The 17,115-nt window shown below is 48.4% G+C and overlaps 1 protein-coding gene across 1 annotated transcript in view; it reads right to left on the bottom strand.

The window, feature by feature from the left end:
* obscna (obscurin, cytoskeletal calmodulin and titin-interacting RhoGEF a) overlaps window positions 1–15,113 on the bottom strand; it is a 74,672-nt gene extending 59,559 nt beyond the window's left edge. The window contains exons 1-19 of the mRNA XM_084473583.1: window positions 15,022–15,113; window positions 13,807–13,890; window positions 13,199–13,465; window positions 11,250–11,411; window positions 10,742–10,846; window positions 10,129–10,395; window positions 9,343–9,612; window positions 8,564–8,830; window positions 7,612–7,875; window positions 7,102–7,368; window positions 6,532–6,801; window positions 5,870–6,136; window positions 5,101–5,367; window positions 4,344–4,616; window positions 3,596–3,859; window positions 2,416–2,682; window positions 1,680–1,946; window positions 798–1,070; window positions 113–379 (exon numbers count right to left, since the gene is read on the bottom strand). Coding sequence (XP_084329709.1) covers window positions 113–379; window positions 798–1,070; window positions 1,680–1,946; window positions 2,416–2,682; window positions 3,596–3,859; window positions 4,344–4,616; window positions 5,101–5,367; window positions 5,870–6,136; window positions 6,532–6,801; window positions 7,102–7,368; window positions 7,612–7,875; window positions 8,564–8,830; window positions 9,343–9,612; window positions 10,129–10,395; window positions 10,742–10,846; window positions 11,250–11,411; window positions 13,199–13,465; window positions 13,807–13,846 — 4,324 coding nt within the window. The 5' untranslated portion in view covers window positions 13,847–13,890; window positions 15,022–15,113. The remainder of the gene's footprint in view (window positions 1–112; window positions 380–797; window positions 1,071–1,679; window positions 1,947–2,415; window positions 2,683–3,595; window positions 3,860–4,343; window positions 4,617–5,100; window positions 5,368–5,869; window positions 6,137–6,531; window positions 6,802–7,101; window positions 7,369–7,611; window positions 7,876–8,563; window positions 8,831–9,342; window positions 9,613–10,128; window positions 10,396–10,741; window positions 10,847–11,249; window positions 11,412–13,198; window positions 13,466–13,806; window positions 13,891–15,021) is intronic.
* Between the last annotated feature and the right edge of the window lie 2,002 nt (window positions 15,114–17,115).

The following is a 17,115-nucleotide window of genomic DNA, read 5'->3' on the forward strand; positions in this document are numbered from 1 at the left end:
GCATATTAAACATATATTTTTCATCCATTTATATAAGAACTATTCCCATGCCAATGAACAAAACAAAGAGTTTGAGGGAGCAACAGGTGCTCCTCATCAGCCGGCGACCTACCGACGACCTTCACCGTGGCCTTGGTCCTCAGCTCCCTGCACACGCACATGTAGACGCCGCTGTCCTCGGGGACCGCGTCCCTCAGGATCAGCTCCTGCAGCGCGCCCCTCTGCTTGATCAGGAACTTGTCCCCGTGCTGCAGGAGGAACCCGCCCTGACTCCACTCCACCGGCACCCCGGGCCTGGAGGTCTCGCACTGCAGGGTGGCGTTCTGCCCCTCCTCCACCCGCACACTCTGCAGCTTCTGTCTGAAGGACACGGGCAGGGCTGGAGGACAGGGGAGGGGGTCAGCTGATCGGTTTATTGAGAGGAGTGAAATACTGAGACTGGAACATCGATTTGTCGACAAAATGAACTCCTTCTATTAAAAAACAACAGTATCCTTATTCCTTTAGCATATAGCATTTTATGTACAAAGTGTTCTTAATGTAAGCATGAATATGTAGAGCCCATTTCACCTGATCAAGAAAAGTAGTTGTTTATTATTTTAAACTGTTTATTTTTTTTTATTTTCTTACGATTTCCCTGTTTGGACTGTGAGTTTGTCCCTTTGAGTCTTAATATTGATGACATGTAGATCATATACAGAACATCATTCCCATTAAGAATTCTCTACAATATAGCGTCGCACTGTTCAGTTTATACACCACTGAACTCCAGCAACCCAGCAGCAGCAGCCTCCTACCGTTGACGGTGAGCGTGGCGGTGGTCTCGATGTTCCCACAGACGCAGGTGTAGATGTTGCTGTCCTCCGGCGTGATGTCCAGGACCTTCAGCTCGGCGTGCACGTCCCGGTGCCTCAGGTGGAACTTGTCCCCGTGCTCGATGACCTCCTCGTCGCCCCCCCGCCGCCACTCCACGGCGGGGCCGGCCTTGGAGAGCTCGCAGCGGAAGGTGGCGCTGCCGCCCTCCTCCATCAGAACGTTCCTCAGCTTCTGCTTGAAGGTCAAGGGCAGCGCTGGGGAACCACGCGGCCAAAATCACCACCACGAGTTTAAGCACTTTAAGCACAAAAATTGGATTACATTTTTTTCACATATTATGTATAATCATTTGGCATTTGACTCTATTTTCCAAAATTGGGATTAGTTAGCACCGTAATTTGGCACCGTTTCTTCTCAGTGGAAGTTGTGCGGAAACATTTTGCCTCAATTAGCATTGCGCTATAATATTATGACACATGAAATAATAAATACAGTAGTCTGCAACTCTTTTATCCAAAATCGACAAAAAGTTACAGTCTACTGTAGTTAATATTTCATGAATGAGCCGGTAAGTAATGACATCCTGCTCAAGTATTCTACAAACCCAGAATGTTTTAGCTGGGAGTCGCTCATCCTACCCACTAGTCCACCCTGCCCCTTATTGAGATAGTTCAGATCAGTGCAGATAAACAACCTTCAGATACATGCAATAGTATAGTACTATGCATGTGATAGTAAGGTATGCATTATACTGTATCACCGTAAGGCATGCATTTGAACTGTGCATCAGCTTTCATGCATTACGACCCAACCGTCCCCCATTAAGACCAATCAGCATCACTTCTCCTGCTCCTCCTCCTCACCGATGATGGTCACCGTAGCGGACGTCTTCTGATCGGCGCACACACAGCTGTACACGCCGCTATCCCGGGGCAGTGGCCTCCAGAGCAGCAGCTCCTGGCCCGTCTCCCTGCGCCTGATCTGGTGCCTAATCCCATTCCTCAGCAGATCATCTCCTTTCATCCACTCCACCGCGACGCCGGGCTTGGACAGCTCGCAGCGCAGGGTGACGCTGATGCCCTCGTCCGCCTGCACAGGCTTCAGGGGCTGTGTGAACGTGATGGGGATGGCTGGGGGGGGGGGGGGGGGGAGGCAGAGGGGAACAGAGACGTTCAGGAGCCGTTCAGAAACGGTTCAGAACCCGTTCAGAACAGGTTCAGAACTGCTTCAGAACACGTTAAGAATCGGCTCAGAACCCGTTGACGATGTACCATTTCAGTCGTTTAGCTGCAGACGGCTGTTAACTGAAGCTCTGAGTGACAGTGAACTCATATGGATGCATTGGGGAGCAGATAAGGGTGCTCTTTGTGACATCCTAACTATATTATACTATTTACCACTAAAGTTATTTAGTAGACATGTTAACTCTCAAAGACTCTTCCACTATCCATTAAATCATTAACTTGAAATATCTGATCAACATTTAAAACGTCATGACCGAATCATCATGATCCAGATCTATTTAGGATGTTCAGTGTGGATTGACATGATGATTCTCTCCCAGCCTAGTGACTGAACTCTCTGAACATCAAGCTTTACCGATGACCCTGAGGCTGGCGGTGGTGAGGTGCTCTCTGCAGAGGCAGCTGTAGCTCCCCGAGTCCTGGGGCCGGAGGGCCGCAATGGTCAGGAAGATGGTCGTCTTCTTGTGCCTCATCACGTACTTGTCTCCGGCACGGAGGTTCTCCTGGCCCCGCCTCCAGTGGTACAGGACCCCGGGCAGGGAGTACTCACAGCTCAGGGTCACGGCCTCCCCCTCCCGGGCCTCCAGGTCCTGGAGCCGCTGGGTGAACTCTGCAGGGATGGCTGGAGGACGACAGGAAGTAAGGAGGAACTTCAGAAGGACATCAGCCATTTTGGATCTTTGACTCTCGATTTAGAGATACATGTTAAATGTTAATCATGTCACCATTTAACTTTAACTTTAACTTTAGTTTTTTTCTTTCTTTCATTGTTTCGCTTCTGTTAGATTAAAAAAGAAAATGTACATTTTAACAAGCTCCTAGCTTAAGATAACCCGGACATATCTGTGGTCAATGCTGATTTTGTCATTTCTATAATATCACATGCTATAACTGATATATTCTACTGATGAAAGAAGAAAATGCTGGCCAGCCCTTACCTCTCTCTCTTTTTACAAGATTCTTAATAACGACCCTCCCAAAACCCCTCCCATTCACCCAAAAACCCTCCCACTCTCCCATAACCCCTCCCACTCTCTCATAACCCCTCCCACTCTCCCATAACCCCTCCCACTCGCTCATAACCCCTCCCACTCTCCCATAACCCCTCCCACTCTCCCATTAACCCCTCCCACTCTCCCATAACCCCTCCAACTCTCCCATAACCCCTCCCACTCTCTCATAACCCCTCCAACTCTCCCATTAACCCCTCCCACTCTCTCATAACCCCTCCCACTCGCCCATAACCCCTCCCACTCTCTCATAACCCCTCCAACTCTCCCATTAACCCCTCCCACTCTCCCATAACCCCTCCCACTCGCCCATAACCCCTCCCACTCTCTCATAACCCCTCCAACTCTCCCATTAACCCTCCCACTCTCCCATAACCCCTCCCACTCAGATCACCCAGCCAGCCAAGCTACGGTAGCTCACGTCACATAGCACAGTAATCCCAATCTACACGTTGCATGGTTAATGGAAGCCAATAATTGGGCTTCAACAATCAATAATCAATATTAATTTCAATGATCATTCACCTTTGACCCTGACGACCGCCCGGGTAGTGACGGATCCGGCGCTGCACTCGTAGACGCCGCTGTCGCTGCTGCACACCTCCCTGATGGTCATCCGCGCCTCGCAGCCCGAGCGCACCGCACAGTACCGCGAGGAGTTCCACATCTGGCAGCCGTCTTTGTACCACAGGATGTGACACGGCTTGGAGGTGACGCAGCACAGCGTCAGACCGCCGCCTTCCACCGCCTCGCAGTCCTCCAGAGACTTGATGATGGTCGGGCGTCGCTCTGGTGAAGACAAGAGGAAAACTGAGTCAAGCAAGTACATTTACATTTACATTAAGGGCATTTAGCAGACGCTTTTATCCAAAGCGACTTACAAGTAGTAGTAGTACATTTGTCAGAAGAAAGAGAAACAACAATATATCTCTGTTGGTACTGTAAGGATGTTCATAGAACCAGGTGCTAAACATTAACAAGCGCTAGGTTAACCCATTCCCGTATACAACAAAGACAGCTAGGATAAGGTGCTACAGCATATGATGCTACAAATAAACAAGGGAAGCTCATGTATTGGCGACAGCTCAAATCAAATAGCAGCTTATACTAACATTAATAACACCATTTATTTATCAGACACTTTGATCCAGCAGGTCATTCTGGAGCAGGTAAGGGTTAGGCCTCTTGCTCTTGCTATTGGATGCCTACAGGTAAGCTGTGGACATCGGGGAATCAAACCCGGTACGTTCCGGCTGGGTCTCGGCCCACTTACCTCTGACGAGCAGCGAGGCGTAGGACCTCTTGTCCCCGGCCTCGAAGGAGATGGTGCCGCTGTCCTTGCGGGCAAGCTGTCTGAAGGTGAGCATGTGGAGCCCCCCCTGGGCCGCCTGGATCTCGTTCAGGTCGTTGGTGTACAGCAGGGTCTCGTCCAGGTACCACTTCACCGAGACCAGGTCGCTGGGGCAGATCCGGCAGCGGAAGGTGACGGTGTCGCCCTCCAGACACTCCACGTCCTCCAGCTCGTCGAGGATCAGCACCCTCTGACCTTTGACAGTACGGGATGAACACCGGGTCAAGGGGAAGAACCGTTGAGTCGTTTTCAGAGGATGCTTTCATCCAAGGCGTCTGAGAATGATTAATGTCAGTGCATTGGGTTCCAGACATGTGTCTCGGTCGTGGATCAGGGTTAAAACCTAGACCTTTTCAGCTGGGAGTTGGATCAAATACCTTACTATAACTCAAAGTGAGGTTTAACTTCAGATTTTTAGTATTAGTTTAAAATGTTAAAATGTTTGATGTTAAGTCTAAAGATTGAATAATTAATTATTATCTTAACCATCAGACCACCCCACGTGTTGACCTTTGACCCATAACACCAGCCCCACTGTTGACCGTCAAACACACCCACCTGTTGACCTTTGACCCTCAAACCATACCACCTGTTGACCTTCAAATCCCCCCACCATGCCTCCACTATTTTTGAGGCTCATTAAATAAACAACGACAGAGCAACGGTGGGCGGGCCTCACTGATCACGGTGAGCTGGGCGTGGCTCTTCATGGTGCCCACGTCACAGGTGTAGTGGTCCGCGTCGGCGGTCTCCAGGCAGCAGATGGTGAGCGACAGCAGCACGCCGCTCTGCCTCATGACGTACTTCCTGCCCGAGCGCAGCTCCGTCAGCCCCTTCAGCCAGGCCACCCGCTGGGCCGGGCGCCGGGTCTCGCACTCCAGGGTCACCTTGCCCTTCTCCTCCCCCCGCGCCTCCCGCAGCTCCCGGGAGAAGGTGTGCTGCAGCTCTGGACGGGGGAGGAGAGGAAGGGGGTTCAGTCTGGGGTTCATGGGGGTTTAGATACCATGATGATGTATGAGGGACTGTAAACAAAATACTTTCACTTTTGAGTGAAATTATCATACAAATATGGCCTGTTAAGCCCTTTGAGACTGCACCAGTGAAGGGCAATACAAATAAAATTGAATTGAAGAAAATTGAATTGAAGAAAATTGAATAGAATGAATAGAGTAATTTAGCGGACACTTTATCCGAAGCAGCTGACAGGGAACATAGATACATGTCATTAAAGAGCAGGTCAGGGTAGGCTGAGGAGATTGAGGCTGGAACCCAGAACCTCTCGGGATATCAGTCAACCTCCATAACCGTTCACTATCCGGCCGTAAGTTAACCTTGAAAATCAGACAATCGATATAAAACAGAGACACTCTTCCGCAGTCTTCCAATGATCTTCTGAAAAAAACCCAAAGAGTTAACTTCAGAAGGTGAGGAGGTCCCTCGTCGCTCACCTCGGACCTCCAGCTTGGCGCGTGTGGCGATGCCGTCCGCCTCGCAGCAGTACTCCCCAGAGTCCCTGACGGTGGCGCTCCGGATCACCAGGCGCACCAGGGTCTTCTCCACGCTGACCAGGTACTTGGGGCCGGGGCGGATGGGGTGGCCGTTCTTCAGCCAGCGAATGGTGGCCTCAGGCTTGGTGATCTCACAGCTCAGCTCTGCGTCGTCACCCGGCACCACCTTCACGTTCAGCATCTCCCGGAACACGTGCACCGCCTTCTCTGCAAAGGGACACCCCCGTCACGTTGATGAGTGTTCACGGCGATCAGAGTTAAGAACATATCAGGAACATATGGGGGCAGCATGTGGCTTAGGAGGTACAGTGCGTTGGCTGGTAACCGGAAGGTTGTTAGTTCGATCCCCGGCTCCTCCTAGCTGAGTGTCGAGGTGTCCCTGAGCGAGACACCTCACCTTAACTGCTCCTGAAGAGCTGGCTGTCGCCTTGCATGGTTGACACCGTCTGTGTGTGAATGTATGCATGAATGAATGGGTGAATGTTGTAAAATGCTTTGAGTGGCCACTGGTTAGCAAAACGCTGTATAAATGCAGTCCATTCATCATATCAGGAAATAATCACAATAATCACTTCAAACACCTCTTCGACCTGGATGCTTACCTCTGACAAAGAGCATGGTCCGACAGCTGAGGTCTTTGACGGTGAAGACCACGTCTCCAGCATCGAGCAGGTTGGCCTCTTTGATGGCAAGTTTGTACATGTGGCCGTTCTGGACCACCTGAAGCCGGGTGTCACTGACAACCAGCTGGCCGTTGATAGTCCAGATGGGCTCTTCCATGAGGTCGTGGGACAGAAGACACTCAAAAGTGCAGTTTTCCCCTTCCAGGACAGAGGCTGTCTTCAACCGTTGGACAATGGTAATGAGCAGGTCTGGGAAATCAGTAAAACAGCTAATGACTGCCTCTCCAGTGTCTCAATTCACAGTAAGAGGGAAACTAATTACAAGGTATTCTTTTTTAATAAAATTAACTACTGAATGATATGCATTAAAGCAACACTTAGAGATAGTGGAGATGCTTTAATTTAGTTTAATTCTTAATTAATCTTTAATCTTTTTGTTTATTGCTTTAAATTCCATCAGGACTCTCAGCAACACTTCCACCTTTGGTGGAATCAGAATACATTCGCGAAACGTTGAAGGATGTATCGTCACTATGTGTTCATACTCACCATGCACAGTTACCTTAGCCCTGGTCTGGCTGGTTCCCAGGTCACACGTGTAGTGGCCGGCGTCGTCCTTACAGAGGCTGAGGAGGGTGAGGCTCATGGAGCGGCCGACGTGCAGCAGCTCCTGCCTGTCGCTGGGGGTCAACACCACGCCGTCCTTCATCCACACTGGACTCACCGTCTCCTTGGACGCCTCGCACTGCAGACACACCTGGCCCTGCTCCTCCCCCACCACGTCCTCCAGGGACCGGAGGAACACAGCGGGTCTCTCTGGGGGGGACAGCGGAGCACAACGGACATCGTCGTCCAGTTTTTTGGGACTTCCCGCAGTAGTGACGCCGAAGAATTATGATCGGGGGAGCTACAGGGAGGCTAGATTGTTTATAGCAGGTGCTAATACATTTTGAAGCAACAAACAGTGACAAATACTACACACTATGATATGGTACGAATCAACAAATCAAATCAACATTATTATAATTATAATTTATTTTTTTCGTGCTCATCGCCGACCTTTGACTCTCAGCGTGGTGGTCTCGGAGATGGGCCCGGCCTTGAAGGTGACCCTGCTCTCCTGGGGACGGAGCTTCCGGACGGTGAGGCTGTGCATGGTGCCCATGTTCTGGATCCGGTAGGCGGCGTTGGAGTACAGCCGGCAGCTGTTCAGGAGCCACTCCACGTTGGCCATCACGTAGTTCAGCTCGCAGGAGAAGATGGCATTGTCATCTTCCTCCACCTCCACCGGCTCCAGGCTCTTCACCAGCTGCAGCCGGCGCACTAAAGACAGGAAGATAGGCGACGGATAACGACAAGAGGACGAATACTGTGGACGAATAACGGAATCAATCCACTACAACTGAGATCCTGAATCAGTCAATCGTTAATGACATCTAAAACATCCCCTCTACTTACTAAAGTATTATCTTATCTTAAATACCCGTGGTCAATACCATGTCTCTCCACTTACTGGCTCACTAGAGTTCCGATACCGATACCAATATCGGAAATTCCTCCGATACTGCCTAAAATCGGGTATCGGCGAGTAGTCTATGCGCCGATCCAATGACTTCATGTGACTATCTCATTTATTACACAGGCTGAGAACATCAGAAACACGTGCGGTGTTCTGCTGCGTTTGTTAATGGTCGGAGGTGGAAAGTCGGAATGGGAAATGTCATCTCTGACCGTCGTGTGTTCGAGCTACCAAGTCCGAAAAACATGGATGCTCAGAAAAAAAATATTATTGTAATTATATATTATTGTAAATTGTAGACAGTAAGTGAACAGACTATACATTGCTGTCACCGTAAGAGAACCTTTCAATAAGAACAAGTGCTATTCGTAGTTACAATGCTAGATGCTGTATCAGTATACACTCGGCTGTATACGGCTGATACTCAAGTTCAGAAATCGCAATCGGTATCAGGAAGGAAAAAAACGGTATTGGAGCATCTCTCTGTCTCACCTTCGACCTTGACCTGTGCCGTGCTCTGGGACCCCCCCGCCATACAGTGGTACGGCCCGCCGTCCATCCCCAGCAGGCCGTGGATGGTGAGCTCCACCCGGGCCCCCTCCCGCCTCATGCTGTACTTGGTGGAGCTCTTCAGGGCCGTGCGGCCCCGGAACCAGCGGACGGCGCGTGGCGAGGGGGCGAAGGCGCAGCTCAGTGTCACCGCCGCGTTCTCCTTCACCTCCACGTCCTCCATGTGGCGGACCACCTGCAGGGGCCGCTCTAAAGGGGGCCGCGTGCAGAGGAAACATCGGTTAGAATGGATATCTAAGGATATTGTATGACAATTATTTGTATTATTTACATTTAATAATCTAAATTATATATCATTCAGAAATTAATATATTATTTAAATAAAAAGTATTCATATTATTTGTTATAAATTATTTTTTGTTATTAATGATTTTTTATTAAATGTTCATAGATATTCAATTCAATTTGGTGGATGCTTTTACCCGATTCAATACATTCGTAGCATGGGGGGTACTTCAAACCCTTAACACTGGCAGTGGTTATGCCATGCTCTACCAGGACAGGACCACAATGTGTACATGCATCCATCCATCCATCCATCATTCATCTCTCCCTCCCTCCCTCCATCCATCGCTCCCTCCCTCTCTCCCTCCCTCCATCCATCCATCCATCCATCTCTCCCTCCCTCTCTCCCTCCCTCCAACCATCTCTCCCTCCCTCTCTCCCTCCCTCCATCCATCCATCCATCAGTGCGTCCCCACCTTTGACCGTGAGCTTGCCGCTGCAGTGGCTCTTGCCCGTGGCGAACACCACCGGGCCGGACATGGAGCTGTCGGTGGCGGTGAAGCAGAGGCTGTGGACGGTGCCGTCCCGGTCCATCCTCACCCCCGGGCTGGGGGCCAGGACCTCCCCATTCAGGGTCCAGCGTGGGGGCCTCCCCGACCTCAGGCTGGTCTCCACCTGGAACAGAGCCGGCTCCGGCTCCATCACCTCAGCGGAGGACATCCCACGCACGATCTTGATGGCCTGCTCTGCACACACACAGCCAAGAGGCACGTCACCACCGGGGAACAGGGCTGCGGAGAAGCTTTCCCTGAACTTTTTGGGGATGAATTTAAGTCTAAAACTAAACTGCAGACATTGTGGTTCGAACCTAGAACCAGGCTGGGAGTCAAAGACCAAAACCACAAATGTTCCACTCCTCAAAGTAACAAGAGCGTTTATGTTTAAATTTAGGGCATTTAGCAGACGCTTTAATCCAAAGTGACTTATAATAAGTACATTTGTCTGAAGAAGGAGAAACAACCATATATCACTGTCAGTACAGTAAGGATGTTCATAGAACCAAGTGTCACGCACTAACAATCACTAGGTTAACCCATTATATATACAACAAAGATAGCGAGGATAAGACGCTAAACAATGCTAAGTACTATTTTTAAGAGCCAGGACGAACAACATACAATAAGGGTGTAAGAGGGGGCTATGTGAGTCTTGAGACTTTCGCGGGAGAGAACATTGAACAAAACATGAGGGGAACATCTCACCCTCTACCAGCAGCTGGCAGGAGGTCTTGTCATCGCCGGCGTCGCAGGTGTAGGTGTCCTCGTCCGAGGAGCAGATGTCGTCGATGGTCAGCTGGCGGTAGACGTCCTGGCTGACCAGCTGGTACTTCTGACCTGTGGTCAGCTCGCGGCCGTTCTTGAACCAGCGGACCAGGGCGTTGGGCCGGGACACCTGGCACTCCAGCAGGCCCCGATGCCGGTACATCGCCACCTTCACCCTCAGAGGCCGGGCTATCTGGACCGGCAGCTCTGCAGGGAGGGGGGTGGGGAGATCACGCCTTAATGGGGGGGGGGGGGGGGGTGGAAGTGTTTTGGTCGACCGTCACTCGGTTCTTGAGATCATTTCATTCCAGTTTGCTTCAATTATTTGCTGGATTCCAAAAATGCGTTTGGTCTATTGAAGGAAAGGATTTAAGGAAAGGCTTATCTCTATCAAATTGCTTACTAATGTGTGATTAACCTTTAAACCAACTTGATGGATGATCTAAAATGGTGTATTATGTGTTTTTGCCTCATGTCTGATGAGGTTCCCACCATATTGCGATGGTGTTTGACATTCCTGGTGATTGAATCATAAGAAGGTCAGTTCTCTCACCTTTAACTGCAAGAGTTGCATAGGAGGACACTCGCTCGGCGGTGAATCTGATCTCTCCGGCATGTTCCGGCCTGACGGACTTGAAGCTGAGGATGTGAGTTTTACCTACAAAGACACCATTTCTGGAGGTCAGATTGCTGATTATGGTGACCTGAACAAGCACCAGATACGCATATCGTTAGCCTCACAGCAAAATTAGCTAAGTCATATTTAGGCCAAATTATTATCTAACCTTACTATACTCTCCTAATGCTGCTGATTCACTGTGCCTCATTGGCTATATCCTAAACCAATGAGAGTGCTTTTTACATGCCATAATCACTATCTACCAGTCAATAATTCAGTTAAATAATAGAAGTCGAATAATAGTCGATAATTCAGTTGAATAATGGTTAAATATCAGCTGGTGTTTAACTAGGAACGATCATCGATCTCCACTAGGACTTCATCATGAGGAACGAGCAGACCAGGTGAGTCTCAGACCCCCAGCCAGCCAGCGCCTGCCCACCCTGGTGCCTGATCCTGACGTGGTCTCCCGGTCGGACCCGGGCGTCATCACGGTACCAGCGGCCCTCCAGGTCCTCCTGGTTCACCTCACACAGGAAGCTGACCGCCTGCCGCTCCGTGGTGCGCACGTCCTGCAGCTCTGTCACGATGAAGATGTCCCTGGCTGCAGGAGGGGGTGGAGCTTAGGATCATCATACAGGGACACAAACACCTCAACACATACACACAACACAGGGCCGTTTCTAGCTGTTTGGGGGCCCTATGCGAGATACTATTTGGGGGCCCCTATTTTTTCCAATTCTGAGGTAGAGATTCCTATCTTTTTCATATATTCTGTGACGATGCAGAAGTCTGTTACATTTTAAGAGGAAAGCAGGCTAGAGTACATTAATAAATGCAACAGATACAGTATGTTCTTGAAAAATGTTTAATGTAAACTTTGAGGTGGCATAACAAGGTGGCATAACATAAAAAAAAACTTTAACCCACCATTCCAAAACAGTAAAAAATAAATAACTAAACTTACTTCAGTGTTTCCCCTAGATTTTTTTGTAGCAGTGGTGCTGTGAGTTGATAACCTAGCAACGCTAGGGGGGTCCAGGGGCATGCCCCCCTGGGAGAAAAATAACCCTTTAAATGGTTACTCCTGGTGAGATTTTTTGGGGAAAAATTTACAGATTGAGCTTCCAAATATGACATAACAACCAACAGAGTCAAGGAATCTGCTGAGACCAGATCATTGTGCAAATGTGCTTTGAACTTGGCAGAAACTAAGTTAATCTTTTATGTTAATTTTCAGCTATTTCTTTGATATTTATCATAAGCCTTAGAAACAATAGATGAAAAAAAAACAACGTTTTTTTTGGGGGGGCCCCCTGGTGGCTGCGGGGCCCTATGCAGCCGCAAAGTCTGCATATAGCAAGAAACGGCTCTGACACAACATGATACAGACACACAACATGATACAGACACACATTACTGGAGTGGAGCTTAGGATCATCATACAGGGACACACAACATGATACAGACACACATTACTGTACTGAAGCTTTGTGTGGTGATTCAGATACACTAACACCTTAACACAAACACACATTAATGTACTGAAGCTTAGCATAGTTATTCAGATACTCACAACATGATGCAAACATACATCATCTACTAAAGCTTTGTAAGTCACACAAACAAAATAATAACACATGTTACTATTCAGACTGTACTGAAGCTGTGTTAGTCACGTTGATACAAACAACATGATTCAAAACATTTTACGGGTTTATCAAGGGTGGGGATTATTCAGAGACACACACAGCTTAATAGAAACACATACGAGGAGCAGGAACAGGCAATACACAATGGCACACAATCGGATGATTGATGATTGCAAAAATGAAATGCAAATGAAGAGAGGGTAGAGAGAGGCAGCTTGTGATGTCCTCTGTGAATCTGGGTTTGTAAAGTGGTTGGTGAGGAAACTAAATGAATATGATGTATTATTATAATCTTCCATGGTTCCATCTGCCTGTCACTCTGAATCATGAAACATACGTTCCGTATGCATCTCTAACTCCTCCCCAGTTTAGGGGAGGTTAACCCTACTCTAGAGGAACCTCAGGGCTTTACAGCTCGGCCCTCCCATTAGTCCACAACTGTTGACCTTTGACCCATCATAACCCCTTCTGTTGACCCTTAACCCCCTCACCTGTTGATCTTTGACCCACCAAACCAGCCCCAACTGTTGACCATCTAACCCCCCACCTGTTGACCTTTGACCCATCTAACCAGCCCCAACTGTTGAACATCGAGCCCCCCCCACCTGCTGACCTTTGACAATCATCCACACCACCCATTGACCATCTAACCCCCACCTGTTGACCTTTGACCCCCCCCACCTGTTGACCTTTGACCCCCCCGCCCCCCTAACCTGTTGACCTTTGACCCCCCCCACACCTGTGACGGTGAGCCTGCAGCTGGTCTCCACGTCGTGGGCGCTGAAGGAGACGGCCCCTGCGTCGGCCAGCCCCACACGGGTCAGGGTGAGCGCGTGCTTCTTCCCCTGGGTGCTGATGCGGCAGGTGGGCTTGGACTTGAGGCGCAGGCCGTCGCGGGCCCAGGCGCCCTGGACGTAGGCCAGGTTCAGCACCACCTCCAGGGTGAGGCTCTCGCACTCGCACACCGCCGTGTCCTCCAGGGCCTTCACCACCTGCAGACGGTTCTCTGACGGGCCATCCACAAGGGAACGTCAGTCCAGTGCTGTTCACCGTACAATGCTACAATCCCAGCCTAATGCTAGTCACTGTCTAATGCTGACCACAGGCTAATTCTTACTACAGCCTAATGCTAATCACTGTCAAATGCTAACCACACACTAATGCTAATCAATGTCCAATGCTAAACACTGCCTAATGCTAACCACTGTACAATGCTAACAGAAGCCTCATGCTAACCACAGTCTAATTCTTACCACAGCCTAATGGTAACCACAGTCTTATGCTAATCCTATGTAGCAGTTCATCATAGATAATTCCTGTAGACAGATGTTAATGTTGTGAACTCACTGGCCGCAGCTACTATCCCTCCTGGTATGTTGTCGGCCATGTTGAAGGTGAGCAGATGCCAGATGCTCTTTCTTCTTCTACCGGCTGAAAATAAATTAGGTTTGAACGTAGGCCTGTAGATATAGTATGAAAAATACCAAGTTGTGTATCTGAATTAGTTTCATTCTACACAAATGCTTAAACTTTCTAAGTTGCTACAGATAGAAGCGTCTGCTGCGGTGTAGTAATGGTCTTTAGAAGATGTTTCTGTAATGCTAACTCTTAGCCGTTAGCTGTTAATTATATCCTGTTCAAATCAATCAAATCAAATTGAGACTTGAATGTGGGGGGGAGGGGGGAGCTCGTTGTAGGGTTGTACTTGCATGTGCATGTGTGTGTGTGTGTGTGTGTGTGTGGGGGGGGGGGGGGGGGGGGGTTGCAGCCTTCTTCAATATCTCCCTGCCATCTCAAAATGGCGACTCGGACACCAGGAATATTTGGGCCCATCAAGATGGAGAACACGTGGCACGACTCAGATATGACAGAAGTTCTGTCACGTGTGTTATTCGTAATGAAGAGCTGATCTCAGCAACCCTTTATGCAATCTATAAATAGCACACAGAGTCAGCTGTGTTCACACCTCCACCTCTTCTGAACTGCACCACCACTGAGACAGTAGGGCAGGCCGAGGATGATGATGATGAAGGTGTTATTGACTGTTGGGATCGGATTGTATTGGATATTTAATGGGGGCCGGGCCAGAGAGGATGGCTCCTGGCTCTGAGCGGACTTCATGGGTCCCAGGAGCTTACGGCGGCAACAGTGATTGTAACGTCATCCGCAATGTGACCTTTCACCTTGCGTCTTTCAGCAAACACTTTATTCACACACAAGTAGCCTAACAAGGGAGATCCAGAGTTGGATTTTCAAATATGTCAGTGGACATATACAGGTTTTTTATTTATACATATTTATTTTTTCTTATCAAATATCTTTGCAAAAAAAAAAAATACTGCAAAACATTTAAGACCTATAACAAATCTTAACGGCTTGAATCAGATCTTTATCTTGATAACTAGCCTATTATAAATTGGACCTGAAAATCTTTATGAAAAAATAAATACTAAATGAATATTAATACTATTTTAGGGATTTCAAAAAAAGGGAAATACAATAATTCAAATACTATTTTCATGGAGTCTTAATCCTCAGCACACACTGCAGTAATGAACCAACCTTGACCTGAAGCAGATGTTGTCTTCAGGGAGTCAAAGTCTCCTGGTATTCCCTTGTGCGGTCTTCAATAAACTCACTCTCAGACAGACGAGGTAATACCGGCAGTAAGAAATGAATCAGTAATCCCTCCAGCCTGACCCCATCTCAAAACCCCTATCCATGCATCACCTTGTATCCTGCGCCGATTTGTCAAAAAGTTTCAAGTTCCTCCTAAATAAAAGACCATGCCTCGCCTGGTCTTTTGGTGTTCCAGTCCCCCCAACGCCGATGCAGCCTGTTTGCGCTTTCTATTTTTTTATTTTTTGTTTCCCCCCTTTGCGTTTGTGGAGCCCGCTGGCAAACAGCTGACATATCTGTCCTCAAAGCCGAGCCTCCAAAATAGCCTACTGTCATGATGCTCTCCAAGATAGCCCCAGCCCGGCCAGCCACAGACGTCTCCCATCGTCCGGTCAGCCATCGCCGTCCACACAAAGGCATATAATACTTAGGGTTTGATCAGGGTTTCTACTTCATTAAAGGTTACTGGGTCCGTCCTGTGAAGCTCCTCAGAGCAGGATATCAACAGCCAGCATTAAGGGCTTAACTTCGCACCCCTGCTAACTATATATGCACCAAACAGTACTGCAAGTCACATCGGATCATAGTATCCACCAAATGGCACACACATACATATATATATATATATATATATATATATATATATATATATATATATATATATATATGTATATATACATATATATAGTGTAGAGTCCCTTCTGAGTCCCTATCCTAATGTTGGCTTTGTGTTGTTGCACTGGCTGCTGATGGACAGCAGTCATGTGACCAACCGTCTGCTGGATTCTGAGTTAATACTGAAAAGTTGATCTAGCAGGTTAAGGAGTAAACTGGTCTGTCTACCAACATGTTGGATTGTTTAACTGATGGATTTGGTTGCGTTGTATTTGGCTAGTGTTTTGTCCGACGGTCAATTACCTTAAAATGTTGTAATAAAAAATAATCATTCAACATTCATCTTCAGCAGATGGTGTTGATGGTGAATATATTTTGCAGAAAGATGGACCACACATGTGCTACCCATTGTGAGATCCTTTTAACAGTGACACTTTACAATATGGGTACATTAATGAACCATTGTTTAACATTTGTTATTGCAGTAATAAACATTGACTACCATTAATAAACTGTTGAAATAAGATGGTGCTCAAAGCTGGCATGGCGCAGCCTCTTCAGAAGCGCGCCATGTTTCAGCGCTGGCTGTGTACTCGGCTCCTCATCTGTGTTGGATCAGAACCATAAAACACCACAATTCTCCTCAGAGAATTCCCCACCAACGCTACGGCGGAAAGGTCATCAGAGATTAAGCATGTGGGACCAATCACCCCGGAGCCCCTTTTACATGCATAACTAAATGCAAATTGCACTTTATTCCACTTCAGCAACACTCACACACATGGTTTCCTGCGGAGAACAGGGCTCCATCTGGACGGCTTGGTGTGGGGCTGGAGCTCACAGCGGTGGTGCTGCTGATACAGCCTCTCTCTGGGGCAGCAGCACATGAAGTCTGGCCCCCCCGGGATGGCTCTCTGAACACATTATATATCAGACTTGAAATGGGGGTTCAGTGGTTTCACACGATGAAAACAACCAGCACAAACACTGGGAGATGAGCTGTGGTTTGTGTTGAATCTGCATAAACATTTTCCCTTGTTGAGATTGTTCAGATGTTTGATGTTGTTTTGTAGGGGTTTCCCCTAGTCCGGTCCAGGAGATGGATGCCCCCCCCCCCCCCCCCGCAACACCATCCACCGCCCCGACAGTATTGTCTGGCTCGGGGCTTGACGGACAGGCCCATGTGCCGCCGAGCCCTGCTAAGCCCGGTGAAACTCTAGCAACCAGATAATCTCAATGCCATGTCACCCTCGCGGGAAAATAACTCATAACATCTGAGACCGGAATAGTTCTGTGGTCCAGAACCAAAGCGCTCTCTGTTTCGCAAGGAGGACTCACGTGTTTCTTTGAAGAAGAAGTGTTGTGTGTTGTGTTTTCCCTTCATTCCACTATTTTGATTGAATCACTCCACAGATATGTAAG

The sequence above is a fragment of the Micromesistius poutassou genome (genome assembly GCF_964030765.1).
Source record: "Micromesistius poutassou genome assembly, chromosome: 9".
In the NCBI taxonomy this organism is placed as follows: Eukaryota; Metazoa; Chordata; class Actinopteri; order Gadiformes; family Gadidae; genus Micromesistius; species Micromesistius poutassou.